Raw genomic sequence first — 9675 nt, 5'->3', positions numbered from 1 at the left:
TGCTGTGTTGAAGTTGTGTAAGACATTTGTGACGCCTAATGTAAGGTATTGTGTCCTCTGCAGGTCACATATCTGGAGGAAAGTTATCAGTAAGATTGAAAGAGTGCAGACAAAATTTACAAGCATGATGCCAAGAATTCAGGACGTCAGTTGTAGGGAAAGTTGAATGTGTTCGAGCTTTATTCCCTAGAAGACAGGAGAAAAAGAAGAGATTTGATGCAGGCGACCCTTCCAGACTCTGTGGAAATATAGGGAAGAAAGACGGTAACGACGTGTTCTCCCCTATATTTCCATGGAATCTGGAAGGATCTCAAGGTTGCTGAAGAAAATTCCGATTAAGGAAGCACAAGTCGCAGCTTATGACAGTCAAACATGACTGACTCATGTCGGCTGGCGTTTACAGGATTCGCGATGAATATGGAACAACATATATTGACCAGGTGGGTCGCATGGTGGAAAACTGCATCAAGGAGCACAGGAGGCGCATCGGCTTGAGTTACCCAGAGGAATCAGCGGTAGTGGAACATTGTAATCGCAATGGCCATAGCATTGAGTTCGACGGCACAAAACGACTGTTCTGCGCAAATGTTTTTTTGGGACCGACTGTTAAAGGATGCCATTGATATAAAACTAGAAGAAGGAAAAAATAACAAAGCCGAACGTCGCGCTAGAATTAAGAACTGGAAGTCGATTGTAATGTAGGAGAGTTAAAACCTGATAGGACGAGGACCAACCAAACAGGAAGAGCTGATCACCAATGTATAAATACTGTACTATCAGATTAGATATGTCCAGGCATCATGCCTAAAGACGATGGCAGATTTGGTCATCGATACATCACTTTTAATTGATACCTTTACCCCCTGTACCCGCTGGAAGGTTGAGAAGTTTATTCGACATAAAACTCTTATTAATATACTGTACTTATATTAATGTAATTATTAATAATGTCCTTTATCTTAGTTGCCACTGATAATTTGTGACTTGGGTTGCCCTGTTGATGTCTTTTTTTTTCTGTACACTCTTGATGCCATTGAAAGACCTCTCCAATTTTCGCTGTACTTTCCCTGCAACATATTTTTTTTTTCAGTTAATCACTTAATACACCTTGACCTTCAGAGTTCCCTGGATGTGCTGTCCTTGTCCATCCTACATACAGGCATACGGTGATGCTGAACTCTCAGTCCTTCACGCTGACGTGACTCATGTAGGTTTATCTGCAGGTACAGTGCCTGAAAAATGTATTCAGCCTCACAACAATTTTCACATTTAATGTCTCATTTTCTAAGTTTAAATTACATTAAAGTAGGATTTCTGAGCTAATCTACAAAACACTGTCCATCATGTCAAATCAAAAGAAAAAAAAACATAACCTGTCAAATATTCAAACAAAGTTAAAACCGAAATCTTGATTCTTAAAAAAGTATTCAAGACTCAAAAAAAAACAATCCTTAAAAAGTAAACTTTCCTTAGATGCAATATCCTGATTTAACTTAACAACTCACCTAATTTGTTGATATTGAAAACTGGAGGATCGCCTGTTTTCAATGAATTCTGAATAATTAGTACACCTTTCTTTGGAAGGTCAAAGAGTACGGTAGATATGCAACTGACCAAACCAAATTGAAGATAAAAGAACTTTCAAGACAAGTCAGAGAAATAATCACAGAGAAGCACAAATTTTTGAGGAAAGGTACAAGATCATCCCAAACGCATTGAAAATACCTCAGAATTTACTACAGCCGAATGTAAGAAGAGTGGGAAAATATGATGCATGAAATCACTGCGAAGTTACCGAGGTCAGGCACCCTTCTAAACATAGTCACTGGAGGAGAATAGCTCTTGTAAGTGAGGCTACTGTGACAGTAACAGTCACTCGGAGTGACTTGCAGAAGTCAGTGGCTGCAGCTGGAGATTATTTTCCTGGTTCCAAAACGTCTAAGTGTTTTCACAAATAGGGTTTTTGAGGAAGAATGGCAAGGTAGAACAGTTGGCTTAAAAAAAAACTTACACTGTACCCTTGTCCATAAACACTTCATAAAACATCATTTCGAGGATACAGTAAAACTGGGTAACAAGGTATGGTGGTCGGATGAGACTAAAGTGGAACTTCGTGGCCTCAATCTAAGGTTTGTTGGTGGTGTAAATCTAATACTGCACATCAGCAAGGTTATACCATGTCCACTGTAAGGTAGAGTGGAGATAGCATCATGCTATGGAATACATTCAAGTAATGGAAATCTAGTCAGGATTAATGGGAAAATGAATGCTGAGAAATACAGAGAGATCTTTATAGAAATGCTCGAAAGCTTAAGCTGGGGAGGAAGTTTGCCTTATAGCAGAACAACCCGAAGAGCATGGCCAAATCCACCATGGAGTGGCTTCAAATGATGAAAATTGATATCTTTCACTGGTCTAGTCAGAGATCTGACGGTAAACCAATCAAACATTTATGGCAAGACCTCAGGAGTTTTGTCCACCGGCGCTCCCCATCTAATCCAGCACAGCTTCGGTAAGGAAGAATGGACAAGTCTTGCTTCATCAAGTTGTATAGAGCTAAGAAAAAAGTATCCAAAATGATTACTGGCTCTACTATCTATGACAGGTGACTCAACTAGGCACTGAGCAAATGTGTGTGAATACTTTTAAACTGCTAACATTCCAGTTATAATCATTTTTTTTCAGGTTTTCATGCTTCAAAACTTTCCCGGATTCATATGCTGAAATTTGAAAACAAAGAGCATATGACTCGTAAATAAAGATACTGAATTAAATTGATCAAAATCCTTAGTTGTAATACTCATTTACATGAACAAAGGATTGGGGCTGAAAACTTTGTCAAGGTAGTATAACTTCTCTCTATCCACAGATCCTGTCTATGATGATGAAATTAATGACAGTGGCTTTTATTTCCAGACTAAATATATCCGTATTCCGAACTAACTTGAAACATCCTGTGTTCTCTGCTGACGAGTTCCAAAGTGCTCGTCCGCTTCCACTTTACCCCACCTCCTGCCAAATATCCGGGGAGACAATTTATGTCCTGGCACAGAAAGCTCTCCTGGACGCGTGCAAAAAATTCCATCTCTAATTGTTATACACAAAGGCAATCTGATTGAATCTTCTAATTTTTAAAACTTTAAAATCTCCCAGCTCTGTTGTCAAACCAATGCCCTTTTATTTTTAATCATCCCAATCCCGGGGAAACAACTAAGCTTCACATTATCCATGCCACTCGTGATCTTATATACATGTATCGAATCATTCATCGATCTACATTCCAGGGCATATGCAAATTTCTTTTAATTAAGGCCCACAATTCCAGCAACAACCTGGTGAATCTGTCCTGCATTGTTTTATAATTTAATACCAACATTTCTATAAAGGAATGAAGACATATATACAGAATACTGTCAGAAACATCTCAGTCACGTGTTACATAATTGCAACAAAATTCCTTATTCGTTTATTCACTCAGCGCCCTGACTGATGAAGGCTTTCGGCTAAACCAAATCTTCATCACGCTATCTACCTGTGATGCTGCTTTCATTGGACTATGCACTTGCGCTCCTATGCCCCTCTGTTCCATAACACTCGCCAAGGCTCCAGCCTTTATAAATCGTACACTGGTTTCATTGCCCGAAATGCTGTGCTTCACATTTATCTGGATTGAAGGCCATTTGCGATTCCGCAGCACACTCTGCTAAATGATCCCTTTGTACTTTTATATCGCTACCTACACGATCTACACTCTGCTTGTTTTAGTATCATTTGCAAACTAAGTATGCCTTCTACTGTCACATCCAAACCATTCATAAAAAGCGCAAACAACAAATTGAATTGAATGTAATTGACTTTATTTCTTGTATCCTTCACATGAGGAGTACGACCCTTTACGTCGCGTCTTCGTCTAAATGTACAATGTGTAATTTATAGTAATTTGTAATGAGAAGAAGGATACTTATGTGAGAATTCTGTTCTTGGACTACAGTTCTGCATGTTGTAAGAGAGGGCTCCCTCATCTCTAACCCTCTGGCTCTCAATACAGGAGCCCCTCAGGGCTGCTTACTAAGTCCCTTCCTTTACTCCCTGTATACCCATGACTGTACCGCCATTCACAGCTCCAATCTGCTAATTAAATTCGCCGACGACACTACATTGATTGGCCTAATCTCAAACAATAACAAGGTGGCCTACAGGGAGTAAGTCATCTCTCTGACACAGTGGTATCAATGAAAACAACCTCGCCCTTAAAGTCGCAAAAACAAAGGAGCTGGATGCCGAAAACAGGAGGAATTGAAATATAGAAACATAGAAAATAGGTGAAACAGTAGGCCATTCTGCCCCTCGAGCCTGCACCGCCATTCAGTATGATCATGGCTGATTATCCAACTCCGAACCCTATACCTGCCTTCTCTCCATACCCCCTGATCCCTTTAGCCACAAGGGCCATATCTAACTCCCTCTTAAATATAGCCAATGAACTGGCCTCAACTGTTTCATGTGGCAGAAAATTCCACAGATTCAACACTCTATGTGTGAAGAAGTTTTTTTTTTCTCTCATCTCGGTCCTAAAAGCATCCCCTTTATCCTCAAACTATGACCCCTCGTTCTGGACTTCCCCAACATCGGGAACAATCTTCCTGCAACTAGCCTGTCCAATCCCTTTAGGATTTTATAGGTTTCAATAAGATCCCCCCTCAATCTTCTAAATTCCAGAGAGTATAAGCCTAGTCGATCCAATCTTTTATCATATGAAAGTCCTGCCATCCCAGGAATCAATCTGGTGAACCTTCTTTGTACTCCTTCTATGGCAAGGATGTCTTCTTTCCTCAGATTAGGGGACCAAAACTGCACACAATACTCCAGGTGTGGTCTCACCAAGGCCTTATACAACTGCAGTAGTACTTCCCTGCTCCTGTACTCGAATCCTCTTGTTATGAATGTCGCAATACCATTCGCCTTTTTCAACGCTGCTGTACCTGCATGCCAACTTTCAATGACTGGTGTACAATGACACCCAGGTCTCGTTGCACCTCACCTTTTCCTAATCGGCCACCATTCAGATAATAATCTGTTTTCCTGTTCTTGCCACCAACGTGGATAACCTCACATTTATCCACATTAAATTGCATCTGCAATGAAGTTTGTGTGTGTGTGTGTGTGTGTGTGTGTGTGTGAGTGAGTGTGTGTGACCAGGAAGAAGCTGAAGGACTGAAGGACAGTCCAAAATGGGAAACTGCAGGGACAGAGGCAGGGATCGGTCAGTGTCGCTGGTCTCCATTCAGAGATGAATAATTAGACAACAAAAAGCTGAAATTTGTAAATGTAGCAGCTTCGTGACAAAGCTCAGTCTTTGAAATTAAATCTACCAGCCAATTTCCAACAGAAAGACTGCTGAGGTAATGCCAAATAATTTTGATGTACTTCTCTCCAATCGTCCCAATACTTACATTAGAGAAAATGGTATTGAATTAAACTGTTTGTTCAAGTAACTGTATCTAAGAAAGTTAGTGAGGTGTATAACCGGATCTCTGGAGACAGATCCTCTGTATAAATCAAGACCGCTTTAAAAGCATCAGGTGTCTGCTAGAGCTCTGAATACAGGAGCAAAATAAATCACAGATTCTCACTGAAATGGTGTATCCAGTCATCTGGCGGATAGAAGACGTTTACTATCCTTTTATTTCAGCCTTTGGAATTCCCGGTAAGCCGCAGTGTCAGTTGCCGTAGGTGGATGAAGAAGTTTAATTCCAAAGTTGTGATTGATTCTGCCGCTGGTTTAAACTGTAATATGCCATTCCCGGTATTCCGCATTTCAGGAATGGAATGGAAACACCGGGAATATAGATGTTGGGATTTGGATCTAAAATCAAACCACTGCAAGAATTCAGCGAATCGGCCAATTTCTGTGGGACTGAGCGGGTCAGGCAGCGTTCTTGCAGCGGTTTGTGATCAATAGCAGGATGTTAGTGTCTCTGTGCTTTTGGTCCCGCAGCAGCTGCACCGTATTTGCAAATATTGTGTTTATACAGGAGGTTGTACCAACAGATTATCTGCATTTCTATGTGAAGGTTTTTCTGCGGGAGGCGCAACAATCAAAGCATTTACTTGCAGTAACACGTTAGCAAATGTGAGCTGTTCCGTGTTGTAGAACGAAACTATTCTGCACTTTTAATGAATGTCTGTGATATGACTGAATATAAAGCAGTTGATGGACAACACAATGAAGTCGGTGCTGAGCCAATTAACAGAACTGAAGTGGTGCTTCATACTTATCCATACTGTGAAATGTATCCTATTGCATCTACATCTGATACCGTTAGAGACATCTGACTACGGCAATCAGTTTACTGCTGGACGTTGAATTCCTATGCCCTGCTTCCCTGTGAGGTATTGGGTGGGGGGCGTCATGTCTGTCTGTGAGGCTGTGTCAGACTGCGCTGTCTCTGTTGGAATCCGTCAATCTTCTGTTGTAAAGTCAGTGACGTGGCAAATGCTGGAATAGGAAACAAACATGGGGATGCTGGAAACACTAAGCCCCGAGCAGCCTGTATGGAAAGAGAAAACAGTTAACACTTGTGTCAGGGGTCTCTCTGAGAACAGTTCCGAGGAAAGAAACTTCAAATGTTTTTCCGCATATTCTGTTTTGCCTGGATAAGCATTTTGTGTTTTAGTTCCGAACTTCGGCTGTCCTGTCGCTGACAGTTATCGCCATGGAAGTTGATGATTATCGAATGGAATTCAGCATGAAGACTTATCCATTTCATCCAGACGAGACGCGGAAGGTGCCGGTAGAAAATATTCCGTCCAGTATTGACTCTGAGGAGGCAGTTACTCAGTTTTAGCTTTCCGCTGCCACTTCACGTTTCAGTCATCAGTAAGTAATCCGTATTCAGATGATATTGAATTTATTTTACTGTGTAAACTTATTCTCCGTCCCCCCAGCTCTGCGCCCTCTCTCGACTCTCCCACCGCTAAATGTAACAATAAAGTGGAAATATTACAGGATCCCCTCAAGCTGCAGCATCGGCTTCTGCTCAGTATTTTCTCAACTTGCTGTTCCCTGTCTCTCTACCAGCGAACTTGGTGGCGATTGTGATCCTGTCCCGGGGAAAGTGCGGTCTCTCCAAATGTGTCACTCGCTACCTGGTGGGAATGGCAGCGGCCGATCTCCTGGTCGTTATCTCCGATCCGCTGCTTAGGTGGACTGCTCTGATTTATTTTCCCCAATCATTCCTCTTCATCTCTCCTGTGTGCAGTCTTGATGGATGGTTGATTTTTGCGAGCACTGCGGCCTCAGTCTGGCTGACTGTCGCTTTCACCGTCGATCGATTTGTGGCTATTTGCTGTGAGAAGCTGAAAACAAAACATTGCACCGAGAGAACGGCGGCTGTGGTTATCGGGACAGTGAGTGTGTTGGCCTCTTTCGAGACTCTTCCCCGGTACTTTGTATACGGACCAAGAAAAATAATTGATGGTGTTCCCTGGTATTGTGTTCTTTCACCGAGCTTTACAAACTCTCCCTCGTGGGCGGCATTTGAGATGTTTCACCTCATTTTAACCCCTTGTGTCCCATTCTTTCTGATTTTACTGTTCAATATTCTGACTGTCAGGCGGATTCTAGCGGCCAGTCGAGCCCGCAGGGGGCTCCGGGGACAAAAGAGTGGAGAGAATGACAAGGACCGGGAGATGGAGAACCGACGCAAATCCATCGTTTTGCTCTTCAGCATAACCGGTAGTTTCATATTGTTGTGGGGAACAACGGTGGTATTTTCTATCTATAGACGGATTTCAATGAGTTTTGTATTTCCTTTCACCGATCCACGCTACATCACAGAAGTGACATCGGAAATGCTGCAGATTCTCAGTTCCTGCACCAACACTTGTATTTACGCCCTGACTCAGAGCAAATTCCGAGAGGAACTAGAAAATGCGGCAAAATACCCACTAAATCGGATTTTGACACTCATGAAACGTTAGAAATAAATGCTGAAGTGTGAAGTATTACAATTCAGCTGCCTTCATGCTCCCTTTTCTAAACCCCCACTAGTCCGTAAATGGAAACATTGTGATGAACGGAGTTACAAAACAAACACGACAGGATCTGCAGATGCTCGAATACAAATCAACATATACAAAATCAGATCGTGATGAAAGGTCTTGGCCCGAAACGTCGACTGCTCACTCTTCTCCTGACACAAACTCCCGGAGGATCTCAGCAGACCAGGCAGCATCTGTGGAAAAGTGTACACTCTCGATATTTCCGACCGGGACCCTTCATCAGAGTCCTGTCAACTGTTTACTCTTTTCCATTTTGTGTGTTTTGCTTTAGAGTTACATAACAGCTGCTTACAGCTGATCTCGACGTCATCATCGGCCTCACCATCCCAAAGAAATCCCCTTTGCACTTCAGATCCCAGCACGTTAAAATGAAGCTTCAGGCGGACCTGTTACCTCTGCTTCCCGATTCTGACTGTTCTTGGAGTATGTTTTCGTCTGTATCAACCATTCCTGCTCTGGTCGTAACCCGTCCTTTCCTTCACCCTCGTTTTCCTTCTCTTTCTCGAGCTGTAGCTACTCCTTCTCTATTCCACCTTGAACTATCATCCTGTAAGAGCATTTCAACTGTTGTACAATTGAAGACTAAGTACCGTAGCGTTCCGTTTTAGCCCTGTCATAGAGAGTGAGAGAGAGAGAGGGGGAGGAGGAGGGAGAAAGAGAGGGAGAGACAGAGACAGAGAAGGAGCGCAAAGGAATGAGTGAGAACTGAGGGCGCAAAAGACAGAGAACGAATGAGACATCGCGAGAAAGGGGACGCGAGGGGCGCCAGGGTGATGACGCGCGAGTGAGGGCGAGGGAGAGGGCGCGAGCGAGGGTGAGTGCGAAAGAGAGCGAGAGAAGACATCGACAGGGAGAGAGGAAAAAGACAGAGAGCGATGGAGAGAGAGAGAGAGAGAGAGAGAGAGAGAGAGAGAGAGAGAGAGAGAGAGGAAGTGAAGGAGAGAGAAAGGGAGAAATAGAGCGAGAGGGAGCAATAGAGAGCGTGAGAAATAGAGAGAGAGAGTGATATTGAGAACGAATGAAACATGGCGAAGGAGAGAGTGCCAGCGCTAAGGGCACAAAGTAGAGAGCGAATGAGACATTGCGAGAAAGGAAGAGGGCGCGCGAGAGAGTACATGAGGAAAAGGGCGTGTGGGACAGGGCGGCGCGAGTGAGAAGGAGTGAGGAGGGGGTCTGAAGGGGAAGACGCGACGGAGAAGGCGTCAGGGAGATGACGCGAGAGTGAGGGAGATGGAGAGGGTGCGAGAGAGGGTGAGCAAGAGGGAGGGGGACAGAAGGAGGCGTAGTGAGCTGGAGAGGGTGAGAGAGACAGAACGAGAAAAGGAGAGAGAACAGGCTGCGTGAAATTTTCTGTTCTTTACCATCCTTTAAAACTGAGATCGGATTCTTTAGAAGATGATAAGGATTATTTTGATGTCGGTACTGCTACTACCATTGACATTTGTTTTTTGATTTCTGTATTAAAATCGTGCGAGTTCTAATAAAGTGTTTGTTTGAACACGTGTGCAGTGTCTCCTTTGTTAGCAAACACATGTATAAATACCCTGAGCTGAATCCAAAGAGAACAGTGAATGCATTTTAAAGCAATTTTCATTACAAAGATGCTATCAG

General features: G+C 43.0%; 1 protein-coding gene across 1 annotated transcript; it reads left to right on the top strand.

Annotated features, from left to right (window-relative positions):
• Nucleotides 1-383: 383 nt before the first annotated feature.
• On the top strand, nt 384-7983 carry LOC134341318 (probable G-protein coupled receptor 139). The gene is made up of 3 exons (XM_063039203.1): nt 384-515; nt 6678-6813; nt 7082-7983. Exons 1-3 carry the CDS (start codon nt 384-386, stop codon nt 7981-7983), a joined length of 1170 nt encoding a protein of 389 aa, XP_062895273.1.
• The last annotated feature ends 1692 nt before the right edge of the window (nt 7984-9675 follow it).

This window comes from Mobula hypostoma (genome assembly GCF_963921235.1).
Source record: "Mobula hypostoma chromosome 30 unlocalized genomic scaffold, sMobHyp1.1 SUPER_30_unloc_1, whole genome shotgun sequence".
Lineage (NCBI taxonomy): Eukaryota > Metazoa > Chordata > Chondrichthyes > Myliobatiformes > Myliobatidae > Mobula > Mobula hypostoma.
Note: the sequence above shows the minus strand (reverse complement) of the source record. Positions and strands in the feature narration are given on the sequence as shown.

Excerpts from the sequence above, each read along its gene's own strand:
- LOC134341318 (XM_063039203.1), top strand. The coding sequence starts at position 384 with ATGTCGGCTGGCGTTTACAGGATTCGCGATGAATATGGAACAACATAT. Across the intron at positions 516-6,677 it reads GTTACCCAGAGGAATCAGCG|TTCCGAACTTCGGCTGTCCT; the intron begins GTAGTGGAACAT and ends TTTGTGTTTTAG. Across the intron at positions 6,814-7,081 it reads GGTAGAAAATATTCCGTCCA|CGAACTTGGTGGCGATTGTG; the intron begins GTATTGACTCTG and ends TCTCTCTACCAG.